The sequence below is a fragment of the Haemorhous mexicanus genome, chromosome 1 (genome assembly GCF_027477595.1).
Source record: "Haemorhous mexicanus isolate bHaeMex1 chromosome 1, bHaeMex1.pri, whole genome shotgun sequence".
Taxonomy (NCBI): Eukaryota; Metazoa; Chordata; class Aves; order Passeriformes; family Fringillidae; genus Haemorhous; species Haemorhous mexicanus.
Window position 1 is genome coordinate 118,839,921 of NC_082341.1, and position 23,116 is coordinate 118,863,036.

The following is a 23,116-nucleotide window of genomic DNA, read 5'->3' on the forward strand; positions in this document are numbered from 1 at the left end:
GCCCACACCCACACTCATGGGTCAGAATGAGGAGTAGAACCATCACTGAGCTGACTGACACTCTGAAACCCAGCATTCAGTGCCAATTCAATATTACCAGAGAACATATCCTTAGCTCTAATACTGAATTCCATCTCAAATGTTATTTCTCTTTAAGTTTCCTCTGCCTTAGAAGTAATAAAGATGTGATATGTAGGAGGAGAAAAGAAACAGAGTTGTGAGCAGGGATGGCAGAGGCTTCCTGCAGCTTTGGAGCAGACACTGACTGATATAAATACTGAAGCTAAGGGTGTTGTCAGAACATACATGTGGGACTGGACAACCCTGAGAAAATACATCACCCTAGAAAATGACCTGCAGTGATGAAATAATTATCAAAGCACTAAGCAGAGCCACCAACTGCAAAAAATTCTGCCTGCACTGAGATCTAAATCACATCTAGCCATTCTGATAACGTTTCAAGCCCTAATGTAATGCAATCACAGGTTTTAGCATCAGATCTTGAGGAAACCTAGTCCTCCAGAAAAAGGCTCAGACACCCTGTGGCTGCATGAATGACATGACAGTGGAACTTTCACACTTTGGCTTACACAAAATAAATTCTACTGATTAATAAACACACCACTATCAATGTTGATGAAAAATTAAATACTAACAGGCATCCCTGCATGTAGGATAATTTAGTTAATGCTCTATGGGACCATACTACTCTGTGGTTGGTCTTACATGTTTGAAGATGCCAGTTTATTCTTCCTCCCATCAACTTTGAACCTATATTTCCTATGTGAAACCAACTACTGATAGATCCATAAAGAAAAGCGGCTTTGCCTGTAAGAAATTGATGTTGAAAAAACACAAATATTTAAAAGTTCAGCAAAGCTGCTTCCCATAGTATCACTGGTATTATGTTCTCTTCAAAATATGGTTATTTACATGCATCTTTTATTTTATTTTTCTTTTTACATTTTTAGTTTTTATTAAGGGGTAAGGGAAAGCAAATACTAGAATACTGCTGATACATAAAGAAAATTGAAGTTCAGCTGAAGTCCCTGGAAACTCATTCTCCTTCTGAAAATATCTCCTTTCCCAGAAAAGCCTATCAGTCTTCAAAATGATTTGTAACAAGTGCACTTTAATGTCAATGAAAAAGGTAAAAAATGGCTTCTTACTCCCTGTTTGAATTGCTCCCTAATTCCCTATGAATCAGCTCCATTCAATGGTCTAGAAACTCTCTTTTTAACAATTTAAGTGAGCAGGAAACACTGAAATAGACTAGAACACAAAAGCTGCCATAGAAATGTGTATGACTTCTCCTTGTGCAGGGAGCAGAATTTCAGGTGTGAGACCAACAATCAGCCCTCACACCTTAAAGGCAAACAGGCCCCAAAAAAGCTGATGTGTGCATTATGTCACCCATTAATGTGTGACTGCAAGAATGTTGGAATACAATGTTATTAAATTACAGATACATGTTCTGTATTATCTTTCTTATCACCTCTCCTGAACAGTGAGACCAAATTAAAAAGGTGCCATACAAGTTTTCATTTTAAAAAATACAATAAAATAAATAAGAACAATAACAGATTTCTTCATTTCCACAAAGGCAAAATTAGGAAATCATGTTAACTGGACAAGTTTGCAGAAAGAGGGAGGATGGAGTCTAAGAAGCATCCAAAGGTGCAATATTAAATAGCAGAGGTATCCTCATATAAAGCCATCTCTTTCTGATTTAGAATTTAAAAAACTACTGCATGCTGGATAGAATTTCTTCCTAAAAGTTTCCCAAGACCTTATGAGTCTAATGTGAAATATTCAGAAGAACCAAGTAAAGGGTGGAGGCGGGTTTTGTAATGCCTGTTATACTGGTAGATAATACCAATATTGAAACCAGATCTCTTGATCTATTATTTACCATGAATGTTACAGAAAAAAGGTGCCACTATATGGGATAATTATATTAAATGCACAGCTCACATGCACAGCTCACAGCTAGATTTTCCATAACTTATTTTTTGAAACAGAAATAAGTGCAAGGTCAAATACTCCTGAGCCTTGCTGGATTGACATTTTACTTTCCCTCCGTCCCAGTGAAGATGAATTAACCTGAACAAAGTAGAGCAGTAGAGGGGATCAAGAGTAAGGTCACAGAAATACGTGCAGAGCAAGTTGCTCTGATGACTGGGGGAATTTTCTTTCATGCATGAGAAATGTGTGTTCACATTCCTTTAGGGAGAGAAAGGGTTCCAGTCTGGATCTCTCAGCTCTCTCAACTCTAAACTCCATTTCATCAAAGTCCAAGCCCTTGTTTATGCACTTCTGTCTCATGCAGCTGGACATCAGCCTGCATCCATCATTCACGGGGAAAGGAAGAGAAGATGACTACATTAACAATTTTGTGAGGCCTTTATGCCTCCACTCCATTCAGCTGTTTCAGGATGTGGTTGTGTACACACGCAGTGATGCAGAGGTACCTGCCTACAGAGCGAGACAGAGTTGCCTACAAACCCCAGTCACTGGAAGATAGTTAGCTTAGGTGTCTTTTTTTGTCTAACACCATTTATGCTAGGGAGCATAAATACCATATTTTTGTGCAGTACTACTCACCATCACTATGCATCATGAATTCTGAAAAAAAAAATAAATAGCCTTCTTTAATAAGATATCAGTTAGAACCATTTGGTTTGGGTTGGAAGGGGCCTTAAAGATCACTTCATTCCAAACCCTCTGCCTGTTGGCAGGAACAATAGATCATTACTCTCCTGAGAGAAATGGAAAGGATGATGGAGTAAGAGCATACCTTCCAAAGGGGTAATATTCTGCCAGCATTTTAAACCTAAACTTGATCAAGCATTCCTGCTAAGATTTAGGATGCCACCTGAGACTGTAGTCTAGAGAGGTCTTAGGGGAGTCACATTTACTCACCAGTCTGAGAAATGACTGCCTGTCCTGGTAGAGTGACCAAGAGCTGAATTCAAAGGCCAGTGGTGCTAACTGGTGTTTTGAGCTTGGTCTTAAACCACATAAACAACCACCTCAGTACACTTACTGAGTCTTTGTTCCCTTTTCTCTGCCAAGGAGTGAGGCAGTGTCATTTAATCCTACCTGTCAAACCTATAATAGCTCCATAGGTCCTGTCTGGGCCTTAGCAATTGTAGTTTGGCACAGAAATCTGTTCAACATCAGTTCTATGCTTTCTTCCACAACCAAAAGGGCAGGGATTCGCAGAAGGGCTCCTTGCCTCTGGGCAGGAGGAATACTGAGTGGGGTTGTGGGGTGGGAATCAACCTTTCTATTTTTTCTGCTCTCCTGGGAACATTGTCCGGTTTCTGCCGCAGTTCACCTCTCCAAACAGACCTAGGGGAACTCTCTGCTGCTAAGCAACAGCAAGCTCTCCTTCTGTGTAGGAATGGCAGCTTTCCCTGCTGGTTTCAGCTCTAAGGAACACCTTCGCTGGCATCAATGGCACCACAGTCATGTTCTCCCGTTGCTGTGGCAGTGCCTTTGGCCTTCAAGGGCAGCACCATCACGGTGGGAAGGGCTTTCTTCACACCATGAAGACTTCAGTTCCTCTCTGCTCTTTGATGTCTGGTTGTAGGCCAGAAATAGGGACAATGTTATGGGACGGTCTAAACCTTGATGAAATCATGAAACCCCAAACAAAAACAGGTAGAAATCACGGCTAGAGAAAAGGGAAGCAGAGCAGTGATTTTTGTCCGTTCCTGCTCAGGGCCCATGCTCCATCAAAGCGGTTCCTTCTCTGCAGGACAATGGCACTCAGCAAGGAAGAGCAAGGTCGCGCTACCCTGACGCTCGCTGATCGGGGCGGGCCCGCCGAGCTCCCCGGGAGGCGGCGGGGCAGGTTCAGGACCCTGGACAGCTCTGGGCGGCGAGGGCTCTACTCCGCTCCCGGCCGCCGCCGCAGCTCCGTCCGTCGTCTGCGGTTGGCTTTTCGGGAGGGGATTTTTTGGGAGCTGCTTTTTGGGTGTAGGTTGTAAGTGGCCAAATTCGTTCCCGTGCTCCTCCGAGACTATGGCCAGGCCCGAATCCCAATGGGCACTGGCTGGGTACGAGAGCTGTCCTCCGGCCCTCGCCTGTAGTGCCGGCTTAGGAAAGTTGAAAAGACTGAGTGTACCTGGGGGCAAATGGGGGTGCGAGGGCAGCAGGGTGTGGGCTCACGGCTGCCAGCACTCCAACTCTCATCTGAGCACTGCGGGGCTCTGCTGGGTGTGCTAGGCCCCCGCCTGCCCCTCGGTGATGCTCACTTTTTGTTTCTCTCTCTTTCTTTCTCTCTCTCTTCCCTCTCCGTCCCTCTGCTCCCACACCTCCCCCGCTCGCCGCAGACTCCGAGGCCTGCCAGGCCCCTCGCCTCGCTGTCAGTTCTGCTCTCCAGCCCCTTCCTGCGGCCGCAGCTCCCTGCCCGCCGGCCTTGCCCGCGCTTCGTCTCGGCGCCCCGTCGAGACGTCCCGGAGCCCCGCTTATGTCCCTCGGGCTTGGCGGCGCTGCTGGCCGGGACCGGGGTGCCCGCCCGCTGCCCGCTCGCCGCCCTGCTGCGGGGCCGCTGGGCTGAGCCGCCGCCGGCCCCCGCCCCGGCCCCGCCGCCGCCCAGCCGCCTCCCCCCGGAGCGCCGGAGATGCCCGGCGTGCCACGGAGCCGCGCCGCTGCAGCCACGCGCTGCCCCCGAGCCTCCCGGCGCCGTGAGTACCGCTCCTGGGGCCGCGTCCACCCCTTCCTCCTCCTCCTCCTCCTGCTCCCCGCACCAGGGAAGCCGCTGTCCGCCCACGTGCCCTCAGCCGGCAGCGGCGTGGGAGTCTCGGGGGCGCCGGGCGAGCTCCCGCGTTAAGCCTCCGGGAGCCACAGCGAAGCCCGCTGGTCCCATCTGCCATCCCCAGCGGCCCCTGGTCCGCTGGCTCCGGCGAGGCGGCTCCTGCGGCCGCCCTGCTCCGCACCCGGTGCGCGGGCGGGAAGGGAACAGCCCCGACGGCAACGGGGTGCCCAGTTCCAGGAACCGGGAACGCGCAGAGCGTTCACGCACCGGGTCAGTCTTAGTTTCAAGGGAAGACAGTGTCGGTCTGTCCGGGAGCAGCGGAGGTACTAGCAAGCCGCAGTCGTCCCGTTAACCCTTGTCCCGGCAGACGGCTGCCCGGGGGGTGGAGACGGCGGATCATTATCGGTGAGAGAATCCCCTAAACGTGGCGATGTTCCTAAGGGCGCCTCCGGGGATCGGGATGAGCGCCCAGCCCGGCGGCCCCCAGCAAACCCTTGCACGGAGCCGCACTGCCGCAGCCGTATCACACCTGCCCCGCGGAACGGGAGGGCGAGCCCGAGAGAGTCCGGCGGCGGCGAGCCCGGCGCCGCTGGAAAGCAGGAGGCGGCTAGGGGAGGGTAGGCGTGTATCTTAACACGCAGTTACTTAAAATGTGAGCATGTTCCAGCCCCGGGTTGACAAGCCCGGGTCTCCTCTAAGGCATCTGTGAGCACAGAAGCACCAGCACCGAGCCCCACGGCGGCACCGCCGCCTCTCCAAGCCCTTCCCACTCCCTCCCATCCGCGCGCGCACACACACACACACACACACACACACACACACTCCCCACTCACACGCTCTCACGCCGTTCTCTCCGGCATTTCTCCCTGCGGCGCCCGTCCCATGGCTTTCCCCGCGCCCTGCCCAGTCCGCCGCCGCGGAGCGGGCGCTGCTGTGTTTAATCCCTTTGCAAACCGGCCCTGAGCCGTAGCGGCCTCCGGTGTTCATCTCGCAAGGGGCGACCCGGCGGCAGCCCACCCCGTCGGGCCGTGCCGGGGCGGGGAGCGCGGGCTGCCAGCCTCGCTCCCTCCGGCTCCAGCCACGGCGAGCGAACCCACCCGCGGCCGCACCGAGACGAGCCCGCGGGGCCGGGCGCATGCGTGGGTCTGGCGAGCCGCCGTTCCCGGTCGCCCAGCCCGCCGGGACCGGAGGGGAAGCGTGGGAGGAAGCCCGGCCGGGCCCAGCTGCCGACACCGTAAGTAGCGCTCGGTCCCGCTCGGCGGCAGCCGGCCACGGCATCCCGAGCTGCGGGCAGGCGCGGGCTCGCCGCCGGCAGCCGCGACCCCCGGTGCCGCAGCTGGAGCCGCCCCGGGTGCAGCCGGACGGACGGGACGGGACGGACGGCGGTGGCCCCGCGGCCGGGACGGGACAGCGGCTGTGGCCGCCCTGCCCGGGAGGAACGGCGGGGACTCGGCGCAAAAGGCGTTTCCCCCGGTCTCCCGGTAGGTCGGGAGCTGCAAGCCGGGAGCGCCGGCGCTCGGCTCTCACCGCCACGTCCCTCCCCAAGAGCTCCCAGCTCAGAGCCCGGGTAGCACTCGGCCCCGGGAGCGGGGTCAGGATCCCTCCCTGGGGCGGGACCGCACCCCTGGCCGCGCCACCTCCCTGGCCCCAGCGCAGGTCCCACCTCGGCTCGGCCCCCGCTCAAGGGCCATTCCGCCTCGTCTCACGAAGATGAGGCAGCATCCGTGCCCCCGCCCCACCGTGAAGGGGGTCCCGCGGTGCGTCTGCTCTCGGAGCCCGGGGCTCCCCTGCCAAGTTAGAGAGAGAAGCAGCAACAGGCGAGTGTTTCCGTAGGGAGACTTCCAGTGCCAGCCTGCCTCATCAAGCATACTTAGAGAAGAGAAAGAGCTCTTCCCGAGCTCTGTCATTAGGTAATATCAGTGGGTAAGAAAAAGCAGGTAACGAAAATTGGACACAAATACAGAAAAGTGAAATAAGATTATCCTTGTAGACTCCAGTAAGAACCTATGGTAATTTAATAGCAGTGTAATTTACTTTATGCAACCGTTCCATTATTTCATTTTTGCTGTTGAAAAATGTAAAATGAAAACTTTTCATATGACGCTTGTTGCTATGACATAATGGCAAGGAGTCTCCTTGTACCTCTGTTACACAAATAGAATGTCAGCATCGAATCCAGTGCTCTTCAGAGCTGTGGGCTGTGGAGGTAGCTCCACTGTTGTATTACAGGACCAGAAGCAATAAACGCCAGTTCTACTAAACAGAACACCAGAATCATTATCCACTAGGAGATTCCTAGCTGTGGTTCCTAAAATTAGGAACATCATGTTTAAAATTAGGAGTGTCTCTCTAAACTCAGAGCCAACTGAATGTAAAACTAGCACTGTATTTTATAAAATGCTCAAAGGTGAGAGAACAGTTACTTTATTTCCCTTTAATTTTTTTATCTACTCCTCACATCAATACTTACTTTGATATCTTTACTCTGGGTCCCAAATACTTAATCATGGAAGCATTACCTAAAATGTTATACACCTCTACCCCTTGCTTAGAACAGACTGAGTAGTGATGTCTGAGGACTGAGCTTAAAGTAGTGGGGAGGAGTTTTCAGGCTGTAGGGTGCCTGTGTCTCTTGGAGCTCAGGTCAAATGTTGATGAACTTGAAGCATTTAAGCAACTATCAGTACTCAGTCACTTACAGAAATTCATCCCATCTTCTTGTCACTAAGAAAACTGACAAAGGAGACAGCAAGTCTTGGAAGTACTCTGGAGATCTCCTGGCATTCAGAATTAAGAGGACTCTTAGCTAGAGGTTCATTACTCCTCACTTGCTGTTTTCAAAACTCGTCAAAACCGGGTGTAGTAAAGAAGCCCAGAAAGTGTCAGGGTCAAAGTGAATGTGTGCTAAGCCAAATTCTGACCTTTCTTCAGCATGAAATTGACTTTGGTACTGCTCCTCCTGGCTGACACTGCAGGCTGGCACTACAGCCAGGCTCACCAGGCAGAGGGTTGCTATCACAGTGCCTGCCCTGCAGAGCAGCCAGATGCCAGCGTAGTACAATCCGAAGTGAATCGCGACAATCGGAATCAATAGGAAACAGTGTGTGAATCACTGCTTAATGCACTCCAGGGTGAGTCATCCCGATTCAAACCAGCTTTCAGACCAGTACAATGTCAGTCAGCTTCTCATACAGTTCGATGTGAGTCAGATCTCAGCACCGAGTACAATGTGAAATGAGTCACTGACTAACACAGCGCCATGCGCCTCCAGTACCCGGTGCGAGTTGTCAGAGCTTCTGTGTGATATGAGTCACTCCATAGTACAGTAAAACGGGCTTTTTGGAGGCCATTCATAATTAAGCACAATGCAACCAACCTCTCAGGAGGAGATAATGGGAGTGAGCAGAGTAAACTGCTGCAGGCACCAGCTTCACTGCATAGTAGAGAGGTTTGTAAAATATTAGGAGGAAAGATTTTTTAAATGTTATTGTTTCTTAAAACAAGCTGCATAAAAATAACTAGAAACAGGTGCTTTCTCTGACATCAGAGCCAGCAAAAGCAGGGTTGAAGCAGTGGTAAAAATCCCAGCACTGGAGAAGTCTGTGCGATTTTATGTTGGTTTTTAAGAGAGCTAATCAGTCAGTGTGACTGACATTTATCCACTGAGGCCAACCCCAGATGCCACAGAAGACAAGGCAAGGAATGCTGACAGCTTGTGCTGTGCAGACTAGAAGATCCTGACACTGATTTAAGTTAATTGCAGTTTGCAGTGACCTAGTTTGTGAAGGACTCAGCCTGGGATGAAGTTATATCCATACTTACATTCATACTACCCCACTGTCATAGCAACCACTTAATCAGCTGGACAGAAACTACAGATTGCTTTTGTTGCCTTTTCTATGCAACTCATAAAGAATTCTTGAATGTCTTTCCTTTATTACAGGACAAATAATGACAGTGACCCTGCTAATTACATGTTAGAGTAACATTTTCAATGAAGTCTCTTGTGATAAAATCCAAACTAAATAAATTCTTTATCCAGAGGAGATATAGGGCATCCCTCTGAAAAACAAACGAAGCCCCCACAAAAATCCCATTGAAGCCCCAAATAACTAGGTTTTTAACAGAAAAGTCAGATTTTAGTCAGAGAAAGACTTTAGTGCAGGAAGGTTTTGCAGAGAGTGGCCTTGTGGTGGCCAACTGGGCAGAACTGAATACCAAAGTAAGAGGAATAGAAGACTTCTAAGGCATTGGTAGAAAAATACCTATGACAGGTGACATGATCAAGGCACCATTTACCTCTTACTATGTGGGTGTGATACCCTTTCAGCCATTCCTTTTGAAATGGAAAGCAATGCTTTAAGCTGAATAGATGAACTTGGCTCCTCTGAGCTGCTGCTCCTCTGGAAAACTAAATTAAGTAAAACAAGCAAAGGTACTCAATTTCTGGACACTTGCAATGAAAGTGTCCCAGAGCTGTTAGTTACAGAATAACACTTTTACTCGCAACTTTATCCACTGAAGCCTTTAACAGGCTTGGGCACAGCAGGCACATAAAAAGCTGGTTTATTCCATGTGCTGCCACTTTTCTTTCTGCCAACTTCTGTCTTGCAGTCACAAACTCTCATCCATTTCATCCACCCCACTACAATATGCCAAATCTCCAATAATACAAGGTAACTTTCTAGGAGCTCTTGCTCTTAACCTACTAAGTGGGCAATCTGACAACTATGCCTGAAGCATGTGCATATGTGTGGGCGAGTTCATTAACATATATTAGAATTCTTTTCTGACTAAAATAGCACACTGCTTAATGCAGAAAGCCTGCTTGTCACATTTGTCAATGAAAAGGAAGAAGCACGAGCATCAAGTTTCCTGTTCATATTTCAGCTGACAGTGAACTGCCACAGGCTTCAGTGGGAGTTTGTTGCAGCCCCAAATATATCTGAATTGTTAAAAAATAGATTAAGAGATTTATTTGGAACTTGACCCCAGTTGCAAATCTGTTATGACATTAGTAGATAAGAACAGAATCTCTTCCAACTCACTGCATTTCATCACTGGGAGGATCCAAAGCAGCAACTGAGAGACATACATAACTTCACCTGAAGCTTGCTGACACCAAGAGGTGGCTTTCATTGCTTTAGTGGAGTTTGGACCGGGCCTGAGTATTTGCTGAAAAGTGACTGGACTATATGATCCACATCTGTGCCCTCACTCCAAGTGGCTGTCAGCTCGTGTTCCAGCACAGGGCTTCCCAGGCTCTGGAGTTACTGGGGAAGCTTCATGCTGTGGCCATGAAAATCAGCCCCAAGAACAAGCTAAAGGCTTGCACACCTGCCTGATGGTAATGTATACAGGAGGAAACCTTACATCTCAGTAATTAAGTTTGAGTAATAGAATCTTTGCACTCTGAGCTGAAAAAATGTCATTGTGTTTTAGCATAAAGTAGGGATAAAAGTATAAAGTTTTGTCTACAATCTTCTGCATATTCCTGGGTTTGGGGCTTTTTTTTTTTTTTTTTGGTTGATGTTTTGGTTTGGTTTTTAAATTGACATTTGTGGCTTAGATTTTAAATATTCCTCCTTTGGGAATGCTATTTTCTTTGTAGCCCACCTTTCTGCTGAGAAATTAACAAATACTATAAATGTTACAACTAAGCCAAATATCACCTGAGGTGTTTTTAACCAGGGAAATAATTTTCACTCCTGACCTTTACACTCCTTTGTGTTTATAAGGTTACATGGAGAAATGCTTCATAATCTGAATGTCAGATAGGTATGCTTTGAAGTGCAAAAGTTATGACAGACATTCTTATCTCACCACTTCAGCACTACTCTTAAGGCATTACAGTGGTTTTGCCACTATTGTCAAAAGTAGCATCTCTGATGCTTGCCTAAATCCTTAGACTTTTTTTTTTAATTACTTATTAGCATTCAATAATATGAACACATACATTTTTACATGATTCATAGATGCTATCTAGAGGGATAAGAAAAAAGAACATGTGCCACTAATTTTCCTCTATTTTTGTTTCATTGCTCTTTAGGGACAATTTTATAATGGACTCAATTTGTTTTTATCATTATATAGAGAAGGACATCCCTTTCCTTGGGAGATCCAGGAAGTCTGCACCTTGGCATCTGCAGAGATGCTACATTAGATTGACTTGAAACAATGAACCAACTGGAGACAAGCTGATCTCCTCAACACCTACTCCCCATTCTCATTGAAGTTTTTGAGTAATTGGCACTGTCCATGTGAAATTTAGATGGTTCTGTGGATTACTCCAGGCAGGACCCACTGCCTGGAAAAGTTTCTTTATGTTCCAGTGTGCTGATTAATATCCAGGGTGGAGGATATCCAGAAACTCCAAAGCTACAAAATCAACCCAATTCTGCACAGACTGCAGGTAGTCAGAGGAGGCTTTTAAGTGTTACTTGTCCAGAGTTAGAAGAAACTTCCTGCACATGCAAAAATGATCATGCAGGATAGACTCATGTACACAATTTAGGGAGGTAGAAGATGCTTCGCAGCTCCTGAAAATCATCAGGGATGGATTATGCATGTGCTGGAGTGGTCCCAAGGCACATGAGACAGCTATGTGTAGGATCTGGGCAGTAATGCAGGTCCCAGAGCCTCATGTGACCCAGCCAACACCACCACCATGAGGACCTGTGCAACAGAACCCCCTCTTGCCATCTAGACACTGACACTGACTGTCCCATTCAAGGATTTGATTCCTCACAGTGAGTCAATATCAGCAAAATTAGATCCTACTGACTATTCATGTTATACTCAGCAAGTGGCTGAAACCATACCCACTCTGAGTATAAACAGAGCATGAGATGGGTAGGGGTTGAAATCCTTTGGTTAAGGGTATCTTACATCATTCCATCAGTAGCCTAAAAGCATTTTTGGATTCCTCAGAAAACTTGTACAGGATAGCAGTCCATCTCCAGTTTTCTAATCCTCTGTGTTTTCTTCTCTAACCCATTTTGAAACAAGGCACATTGCTGCTCCAGATGGTGGGGACAGAGAAGGCAGACTCCAGTTCTCAAAGTGCAGAGAATATCCAGTACAGAGGGTTCTCATACAATTTTTTCATTCCCATAGCACCTTCAGAGAGGTCTGGAAATCTGATGTCCCAAAGTAACAACTGTAAAATTACATGAATAGAAGATCTTTTCACTACAAGGTCTAAAAACATCCTCTCCTTTTTGCCCTGAAGGAGCCTGAAGTCTACTGAAGGCAAAATAATAACCCACCTCAACTCCCACAGATCCACAGATCAATAAAGTAATTATTTAAATTGTTGCTAATGTGGGCTGTACTCTTAAGGAGCAAGGACTTTTGTTAATTCCTACAAATAATATTCACTGGATTAATTGATAAATCTACTGCCCATTACTGCACACAGCACAACTCAAACCAGCAACTGCCTGGCAAGGCTCATTACACAGCTCTGGTGGCTGCAGCAAGAAGCAGCAAAGTGCAATGGAAAACTTCCATGTCCTACAGTGAAATTCTGGATATATTAGAAGCAGCAGAAAGACACCTACATACATAAAATGAGGCTCTCCTGAAGTTAGGTAAACAGTGCTGAGATAGATCACTTATTGCTTGTTCTGTGTACCTGACCAGCCTGACACGGTTTTGTCGTATGGGACTTAGACTAAGTGCACCAAAGGAGGTCTACAGCTCTGTAATAACCTGCACCACTGCTCAGCTCTCTACTTTGCCATGCTGTTCCATGGGCCCTGGATTGTGTTTAGCCCAGGCTAACTCATTACTAATATGAATTAGAGATACAAATGTGTGAACATAAATTATCTCAGAAGTAAGAGTGGATGTAATAGGCTATATAAACAGCACATGTCTGAATCTAAGTTACATTTTTCTAATCAATAATAATAGTTTACTGTCCAAAGCAGCAAATATTGTTAGATATATGATCCTTCCAAAAATGTTTTATATGCTATCACTCTCTAATTGAAATGTGAAAATGCTCCATTTAAAAAAGTATAGGTATCTGGAAGGAAATTAATTCTTATTCATTCCATTCATGTGAATCTGAAGCTGACAGGAAGAAATTTGAATCTACAAATACATTGTACATTTCAGTGATCCTTTCACATTTTGAAACAAGAAAGGTTGGGGAGGGGCAGTTGGAAGCTATGTTATTTTTTCTGATTTGCTATTTCTGGTCATTTAGGCATTGCTTGTCAGATTGGGCCTTCAGAGTTTTAAAATGGGTTGTAGTTTCTATCTATATTGTTGTTCTTGTATTTTATTCCTCCTGCTACACAGGTGCATCTTCTGCTACCATGTCATGCATTTGTCTCTTGGGAGAGTGGGTGGTTCTCACAAATACAAAAACTATTAAGCTCTACAAGACAGAAATAAATTCAACATTGAAAAAAAACATAGTAACCAAAGTGCAGCAAAATGTAATGCTGCACTCTGCTAAAATAACATTATTTCTTCTCCAACACTTCTGTCAAGTCTGTGACACGATCTGTACATTCCCCCTTAAGTTAAAACAGCAGCATTTCCTAAACCTGGACAAACATTTTAGAAAGGAAAGCAACTTTTAACCCCCAAGTATTTATCTCATTAGATTCAAGTCTGATATTATAGATTAAAAAAAGAACTCAAAATTGGTAGCAGCTAATTTTAATTCTCCTACAATTGTCACGGCCTCAAAAGAAAGTTTAGCAACCCGAAACAAACCTACACACAAAGGGATCTCGTGACACAGGAGGATGACTAGCTATGTATCCAAAAATCAAATACAAATAAGATTAAGAAAGCCATACTAATCTTTGTACAAGCTAGCATTTTATCTCTCAAAGCATTTTATCTGTCACTTACATATGGCACAACTTTCAGCATAACAGGGAAAGCACTATTAAGTGCTGTAGAGCAAATGTGAAGCTCAGAGACAGGTCAGAAACAAACAGGGACTTCAAGGGTACTTGTCATTTCATCAACAACACTTATCTGCACATTCTGCAAAATGCAGTCTCCAAAAAGGCTTCCTAAAACTGTGCTAAACAACCAACTAGTTCATCCACCAAAAACTGTTTCATGCGGTCTTCAGTTGGGGAGCTCAGTGAAAACCATGTCATTATTAACATCTAGTTTTGTGTTTCCTCCTCACCTTCACAGAAGCACATAGACAAAAGTTTTTTAAAACTGTAGGAGTCAGACCTTCAATGGAGAAATGAGTATTGGCCCTTCCCCCTTTGCTACAAAGGGAACCAGCAGGTTTGAGACATCCTCAATATTCACCAAAGGCCAGATTTTCAGGAGAGCTCAGGTGTCTTACTCAAGCATTGTGAAGCCTGTGAGTTGGCTAATCAGGTGAAAGAAAGAAAAAAAGAAAAAGAGGCCCTAATTACTTCTATTCTGTACCATTTTCCTTAGGATAGCCTTTGAAGTCAAAACCTCAGGAAACCCTTTCCAGCTCCTTGGCTGATACACCTCTGTGCCAAGAGCTCTAGCTCTCCAAGGCCCCTCACTCATGCCTTTTGGTCTCTGCATCACCACCCCCCTCTCATTGCATTCCCAGGCATGTGAAGAATTCATTAGCCCTTGGCCTTCCATCACAGCACTTAAATGAGTGAACCTTCCAAAGGATTCAACACCTTAGAACTTCCATGGGGGAAAAAAAATCAGTGACTTAGCTTTTCAGTTCCCTTGAGGCTGTGGTCTTCAGCACTTCTGGTAGGATTTTTAAAGCAAACAAAAAAGGAAAAAAGAGAGAGATGTTTCTTACTTCCCCCTCCCTTTGTTGCTTGCAGCCCATGGGATCGGAGAGGACAGAGATACGCAAACGGCAGATGGCTGCGACCCCGGAGAGCCCAGGTGCTGCACAGGCTCAGCTCAGCACAGGAAATCGAGGCTCCAATGCCTGCTGCTTTTGTTGGTGCTGCTGCTGCAGCTGCTCATGGTAACTCCTCTCATTCAAGCCTCTAGGGAACAGAATAGCAGGGAAGGCACACATAGCTCCTGCACAGGACAACATAAGCCAAAGAAAACAGATTGTATAATTCTGCAGATCTGGGACACAAAGAGATTGCTGTGCTCTACTATGAGGCACAACCCTCTACTCCAGTGTACTCTTTCTTTCCCCTGCCATTGAAATAACAGATTTTAAAAGAAATATCTGTATCTCTATTGCTCTTTTTTGTCAATACTGTGTAATGTCTGTTTTGTGCTGGATGGGGTAACTTCAACACTGAGCTTCACCAAGGCTCCCACTAAAAACTGAAAGCAATGCCAGAATATGTCAGAGCTTTATTTTTAGATTTGGGCCTTGACAAGAAGCACCAAAGGTGTTAAATGGAGTTAGGAGAAGGTGGAAGGATTTGTAGGTCAGAAAATGAATAAGCAGGTGCCCAGCACATTTTTTTTCCCCTGAAGGTAACTGGATCTGTTGTCATTAATTAGTTTTGCCAACTCATGGCACCTGCAACTCATGTGAAGATAATCACTGGGATCAGAAACTTTAAACACTGTGGGTATTTGGTGAAGTTGAGAAGCTAAGCAGAAAAAAATCAGAAAAACTCCCATTACAAAAGTCCCACTCCTGTTAAGGAAGAAAATTTATCAATCAAAGCAAAAGAGGAGGAATCACTTAATTCCTTAAATTAACAATCTGTTCACATCAATTTCTTACCAGCCCCTCCAGTGATTTCATTCTAAACTGAAGTAAATCTTCTCATATTCAAAAGCCCTGTATCTAGTTTGGGCAATGTGTTACTTCATGGGAAAGAGTAGAACTTGCATTCAAATAAACAAAAAGTCTTAAATAGCCATAGAGTTTAGCCAAAATTCTGACAGCAAGTGAATCCTTCTTAGAGATTGACTATCTACCACATAAACACTTTAGAGCAAGCAAACCTGGCACTGAGGTGATGGGAAGTGGTTACAGATAACCTTACAGCCTGGGCTAGGAGTCTATTCCACTCATGTTGTTTTCCAATAGCACCCTGTGGCAAATGCTTTGGAGAACACCATTAGAAGGCAAGGGAAGAGCAGACTGATCAGTTCCTTGCTATTGATACTCAGCTCATCAGAAGCCAAGACACACAAGGTTCTGCCCTCCCTATTGGAAATAGTGAATATTTTGCAAGGACAAAAGGCTGCTTGGAGGTTTGGGTTTTTTTGTGAGATGCCAAGAACTCTGGCTCTGATCCTACTAAGATTTTCAGCAGGTGCTTAGAGGTAAACTAAGGTAGAATTTAGAGAGACATTAAGACTCTGCCTGTACAGGATCAGTTTGTGACCTATTGCACCTATGTTAAAGCATCCCATACAAATTCCAATGCCATTTCTACAGCTGTCCAGTGCAATTGCAAGTGGCTCAGTCCAGAGCTGCATTACACAAAAATGGTTTTCCATTAAAGGAAAAAATCAGACACATTTATCTACTAAGTCATAGTATATCAAATTTGCATTTTACTTTTTAAATTGTTGATAAAGTGGGGGGGTTTTTTGTGATTTTACCTGATATCAGTTTTCCAGGATGCTCATTTTCTGTGTATCTCACTATTCAAACAATTCAAAGAAAGCAATTTACTCAACAGGGTTTGAGAAAGTACCCAAATTTCATGATGCTTAAAATTCCTATTTGCATTTCAGAATCATCTGGGAAACCAATACAGGCTCAGAAACAGAGTAGCTTGTTTCAGCTTTAAAATAATTTCTGATTTTTTTGAAACAATTGTTTTCTAGTAGCAAGAAATGCAAAACAAACCGTAATTAAGCTATTTATGTTCCCCATTCATAGACCATTTTCCTCAAAATAGCCTAAGCTCTTGGAACAGAAAGATTATGAATAGGAATAAAAATAACAGTCTCCATGAGTCATGCTGCTGAGCTGCTGAACATCCAATATTCAGCATATTCTTAATAGTAGATTTAGAATGAACTGAAATCAGTCTCTCAGCTGGGTGCTCAGAGCCTGTGTTCATTCCTACAGTCAAACCCAAGCCTCCAGCCTGTTACTCTTCCAAATCCTGAGAGGATACAGTATTGCACTACTCTCTTTATTGTTTACTTGTACATTTCTAGGGAAAGAGCCTGCCTGTAAGTAATTTTCTGAAGCATGGCATGTTCTCTTAGGGAGACTTTTGTTATTTCTTTGGTCTTTTTCCTTTTCTGTGCATTATCCCACAAGACTGTATTCCTTTCTATTGGATGTGTTGGTTCCCCTTAATCCAAAAATAGCTCTGACAAGAGTATAACTTTCTGTTTGTGTGTGAGAATACATCACTTTACAGATTCAAAAAAAGGCCAGAACCACTGGTAAAAAGGGTAGTAAAGACTTGAGACCCATATAACCTAATAGAAAAAAAGAACTAGCATTACTACTTACATTTTTCCCTTTTTTTTCCTGAAAAGGTAAGTTGACATAGTTCATTGGTTTGAACATATGGTTCAGATATTGCTGGAAAAAAGTGTTTGCACTATCTGCTCTTCATCTTAGCAACACAAAAGCTTTCCTATATCTTCAACACATGGACTGCCATGGCAAAGAGAGAAACAGGTCTCTGCAGATTATGGACTAACAGTAGACAAAGATGGAGAAGGAAATGCCCAGTAAACAATAAGGCTGCAAATAAGACTTGGCCAAGAGTTTAGAATGCAAAACAGGCAGAAAAATCCACTGGTTTAACGAAAAACCTTCCTAGAGATAAATGATATTCTTAGGGATTAAGGCATCAAAACTTAGAACATTAGCATGAAAGAAAGGTAAAATACAAGTGAGGTTTGGTGTTTCCCTAGAAGTTATAGCAACTGTGTTGCCTTGTTTCAGCTGGAGGGCCCATTTCATATAAATAACTGGTAGTATAAAATATAAAAAACAGTGGGACCTTTTCTTCTTGACATATTTTACAGATTATATGACAGCATGTGTGTATGCACATGCATTTCTCACCAAGCTGTCACAGCCTGGATGAAATGGAATGTAGTCCCCACTCCCTAAAAAAAAAAATTTATTTTCAAATCCAGTTTCAAATGAAAATGAATCATCTACAACTACAAAATAATTTTTTAAAAACTAGAGCTATCATAACTAACATTTGATGAAAGAAGCAAGAGTTCACAGCTGCCTTTCCACAGGACATCAAAAACTGTCAGCAATCACTAGTGCTCGCAGCAAACTTTGTTTTTGTAATGCTACAAACAAGTGTTTCCATTCAGACATAATCAAAGCGATATTCACCAATGATAGATCTGCTCTTTGTGCTCCAGACCTCACATTTTGACACATGTATTAGCAATCTGCTAAAATGCAATCAATCACCACACAATCCGGCTGTATCTACATCTGAACTCTGAAAGATGCTTATCCTTCCAAAATCACATACAGAAGTCTTTAGCTCACTTAAATCTTGTGTCCTGCTTCTGACCTCTGGCTTTCCTATGACGTGATATCACCATTCCAAACCAGTCTTGGCCCTCATCACAACTGAGAAGAAAAAAAATGCAAACAAACAAATCCAAACCAACCTACCTTGAAACCTAACTCACATAACACCAGTGCATCAGGTTCAGCTCAAGTAAAAGCATTGCACTGAGCATACCCAGTACAAAAACCAATTGAGAATAGATTTGGTATGTGACAAAGGGTATGCATGTACACATATACATCCCATACACACTTGTGTGCATCTATACATTTATAATTGGACCTGACAATCCTTATAGATCCCTTCAACATGAGATATTTTATGGAACTATGCTCCTTCTGTAGAAAATCTGTATTATGGAATATTAAACAGCATTCAGCTACACTCAGGGTTTATACAATTGTAAAAATAAGGTCAGAATGTAACTGTGGGTAATGTGCCTATCATTAGCGTCTGTCCTTTTAGAATTTTTTTTTTTTTTTAGTATAGAAGGCAAAGTGTCTGCTGTATGTTCAGTCTTCTTCTCTATAAAGTTGACTAAAACTTTGTTTGCTACTTTTCAGTCTTACTGTTAGAAATCAAGAAGAAGAGAGAGCGAGGAGAACATCTCATGAACTCCAAGCAGAGGGTATTCCAAACTGTGAGGAAAGGTATGGTCTTTATTAAGTGTTTTGTCAAGCTAAAATGAAACAAACCCAACTAACCATACTAAGTAATTGCAATGGTTTACCTGAAATATGAAAATAACTATTATCTACTTGTCATTTACACCCAATTTGCAAGTCACCTATTTTTTACCCCCTAATGAACCAAAGATCTGATCTATACTATTTTACTTCATTTATATGCAGCACATAAGCACATCCCCACTCTCATGACAAATTAAAACCAGCATTGTAAACTGAAATTTTACCCTTTTTCCTGAAATAATTTAAAAATACACCCTGTTCCCACCCAGCAAGTATGCAATGAGCTTAACTGACAGTGCTCAGCCTAACAATCACAATAAACTGGAGCTTAAGTACTCCCAAAAGTCAGGCAACAGTTTCTTCAGAAATGCTCAAACAGGTAAAAGCACCTGCAAAATGGTAACATACAGGTGGGTACCTTCCAAAATGTTTGAATCATTGTTTCTTTATATGCATCTTCATTCAATTTTTAACCATAATTTAAAAAGGAATATTAGGGATAGAAAAAATGTCTAGCTGTTGCACAGGTATTTCTTTGTTGCATTTACTCTGAGCAGTAAACTGCAATTTTTGCATCAAAGCAGAGGCAATCACCTGCATCAGAGCTTTTGATAAGCACACTTTCAAAAAACATCTTATAGATGTGTTTACATGAGTTTGCACTTGGGTGGTTACAACGAGGAATCAGAATCCCATGAACCTCACAATTTTGTTCCATTGTGATGGCAGATGCCTCCTGCCAGCTGCAAGCAACTTGAGTAACAATAATTCGTTTCTCTCTTTTTGCTCTTCTTCCTCCTTAAGCCCTGCTCCCACTCTCGAAGAAGTAAATGCCTGGGCTCAATCATTTGACAAGTTGATGCTTACCCCAGCTGGCAGAAATGCTTTTCGCGAATTTCTGCGAACAGAATTCAGCGAGGAAAACATGCTTTTCTGGATGGCCTGCGAGGAACTAAAACAAGAATCCAACAAAAGCGTCATTGAAGAAAAAGCGCGACTAATTTATGAAGATTATATTTCTATCCTTTCTCCAAAGGAGGTATATTGCTTTCCCTAATACATTCTTTGATGTTTCTTTGCACAGTTAGTTCTAACGTGTTTAAAGCTACAACAATACTCAGGGAGAACTTCCCCCCACCCCCACATTCCACTGCCATCAAGTAGATATTTAGGGGAAGAAGGCAAACATCATTAAGGTGAGATGGTCAAAACTACTTTCACTGGTTGTATGGAAGCTCTTCCTATGTTACCCTGGCATGCTGATGTGGAATTTTTAGTTTGAGGCACAAATATATGGCTAATCACATTATCCTTGCAGAATTCAAATTTTATTTGTTAGACAAATCAATTCCTTTTCTCGTTACACTCCGAAGAGGGTGTATACGTTTCTCCAAAAGCACAGTAACCACAAATAAAGTGTCATTTTCTCACAGAGCAGCTGACAAAATAGGGCATAGAGCAAACACAATGACTTCCCCAAAATTTTCAAAACTATTTTGCTGTTAGCAAATATGTCAAGTTTCAAAGACACCTCAGTACAGTTTGAATATAATCCTGCCAAGCAGGATTATAAAATTTGAAGCCTTTCAACATCCTTGCAAAATTGCAATTTAATTTTCTTTTTGTGCCAGCTATATTTATGTACTTATAAAAATGCTGTTTAAATCTACCCAGTCTGTTCCTGCAATACTAATATCTCTCTACAGACACATAGGACCTGCAGAAAAAAAATTACATTACTGTATGTCGCATGGAATCGTTATATAGCCCTACCTGTGGTTCACATCAACCCACTCTGCTTTTTAACAGCAATTTGATTAAGAAATAGCTTCCAGGTTACATTGTCCACCTGCGTCATACTCTTACTCCAAACTCGGTCTCTTTACAACAGCACCAACTCTCCAGGAAATGAACTGTCACAAAAAATTATAAATGCTCTTTACTACAGAGCAGGAAGTTGGTCTGGAAATAACCCATCGGTCTCAGTAATAAAGGGATTGCAGACAGCCTTGTTCCAATAAGGTACCTCAGTGAGGACATTACCCATACTCAAGATATTACTCCACTCAAATTTAAACAGAATAATTTTTTGCATAAGTTTATTTAGCAGTTTTTACAGTCTTGGAGGACACCAGCTGAAATGCTTAAAAAAGATGGTTTTTTTCAACCAATGAAACAAAACTAAGACCCACCTGTACTAGTCACCACTATTATTTACATGACTTTTTATTTTAATACACAGGTCAGTCTGGACTCCAGAGTAAGAGAAGTTATTAACCGAAATATGCTGGAACCCTCACAACACACCTTTGATGATGCACAGCTTCAAATTTATACCTTAATGCACAGAGACTCTTACCCACGGTTTATGAACTCTTCTATTTATAAGGACTTGCTTCAGTCCTTGTCCGAAAAATCCATTGAAGCATAGAATTTTTTCTTAAATGTATTTATTTTAAAACAGACGGGACTCTGGGCTACAGAAATCCACAGGGAATTTAGAATTAATCAGATATTTACCTGAAAATAACTCAGGCAAGTTTTACTACAGACTGAATAATTTAAATCCGCACAAAGCTCTGACACAATCAAGTAAGTACAGTTTCTGATTAAATTCAGTATTACTTTGCAAAAGGAAATGAAGAGAAATGAAGAAGAAATATTGTTCCAAAAATGCAGTATTTTTTCAAACACAGCAGACAATTCAGACACAAAGCTATTACAACTTATGTCTGAGGTACAAATACCAACTGAGCACGAAACTAAAACTGATTTTTAAGTGGAGTGTTAAGAATTTTCTTGAAAATCAAACCAGTTGCTCCATCCACACTGTGACCAAAGTAAAAATATTACTGTCAATACTGTGTTACTCTAGGCACTGCCATCACACACCTGGCATAGGTACACTCCACTTGTTTTGGTATATTTAATGCATACATGATGCACTCATGGAAATTGGCACGGCAGTCTCAAGTTTATGAAAGTTACTGGTTGAAATAATGCTGCTTATAAAAAGAAATCTTTTGCTGAAGAATTGTTATTTTAGTATTAGAATCTGCTGAAAGCATTAAGTTCCCTTTGTTGATGTTCATAAAGTTAAATTATTTATTTCAGAGGAAGACAAGTCTGGGCATTCAAATTCCAAAATAAAGCACAAGAATTCTCACATATTTTTCTCTTCCCTCAGTAGATGTTTGTAAAACCCTTCACTATTTGTTCCCAAGACGTCAACAGTTTCAATCAGCTTGGGTTTGTAAATACAAAATTCTCCCATTCCCTGACAGATCTTGTAAGGTTTCCATTACAGATATACACTTAATTTACTTAATAAAAGCAGGAAGATGGAACTTGTGTTCTGATACAGCACCATTTCAGACTGTCCAACAGCACCAGCTCTATCCAGTTATAAACCATGTTCATTTACAGCATACCCAAAGCATTACTCTTAATTCCTGGTCATATCTCAAAATCTGTAACCACAGGAAATACTAGGAAGAAAGTAAGTTGAATCCACATAAACTATCTGTAGATCTAATGTCTTCTTTCTTTTAAATCACATGATTCACTACAATTCCACTACATTAAACTATGGAGTTTATAGTGGATTTCCACTGAATTGTATTTTTCCCTGTGTATTTATTTAAATGAGCCAAATGACTCCTATAGGTTGGAAAAAGACATATGGGAAACAGAAAGACACAAAAAAATACCCCCAGAAAGGGGTACCAGACAGACAGAGTTCAGTGATGTATACTGTAGCCTTTCCAAAACCTACCGTTTGCCTAAATCCAGCACTATGGAAAATACAAAATGGAAACTTTCTCAAAAAAAAAAAAAGAAATAGGAAGAACAAAACAGAATTTAAGAGATCAATTTGTTCCTTTATGCACTTGGCAAAATACAGTAGGGGCACAACAAGTAATGTTATGCCCTTACTGTATTTTGAAGCACATACTGATTTGATTTTTTCAGTACATAGCACCACAGGAGAAGAGCTGGTACATGGTAATTTATCAGTGCTATGGGCTGGTTCAAGCCAGGCTGGATGGGCAACCTGGTGTAGTGGAAAGTGCTCTTGCCAGTGGGGATGGTACTAGATTAAGGTACCTTCCAACCCAAATCATTTATGATTCTATGACCAGTTTTCATCATCTCCTTCCAACAACAAAACAGCATTCAACATGTCAGCACAAAAAAGTAAACCTAAAAAACAAGAGAGAGCAAAGCAAAGTGCTTTT

At 43.2% G+C, this 23,116-nt stretch overlaps 1 protein-coding gene across 2 annotated transcripts in view; it reads left to right on the forward strand.

Annotated features, from left to right (window-relative positions):
• RGS20 (regulator of G protein signaling 20) overlaps positions 1-22,184 on the forward strand; it is a 34,379-nt gene extending 12,195 nt beyond the window's left edge. For both annotated transcript variants that reach the window (XM_059860604.1, XM_059860593.1), the window contains 4 exons: positions 14,572-14,720; positions 18,753-18,839; positions 19,683-19,917; positions 21,121-22,184. In XM_059860604.1, coding sequence (XP_059716587.1) covers positions 14,572-14,720; positions 18,753-18,839; positions 19,683-19,917; positions 21,121-21,309 — 660 coding nt within the window. In that variant the 3' untranslated portion in view covers positions 21,310-22,184. The remainder of the gene's footprint in view (positions 1-14,571; positions 14,721-18,752; positions 18,840-19,682; positions 19,918-21,120) is intronic.
• Positions 22,185-23,116: the final 932 nt, after the last annotated feature.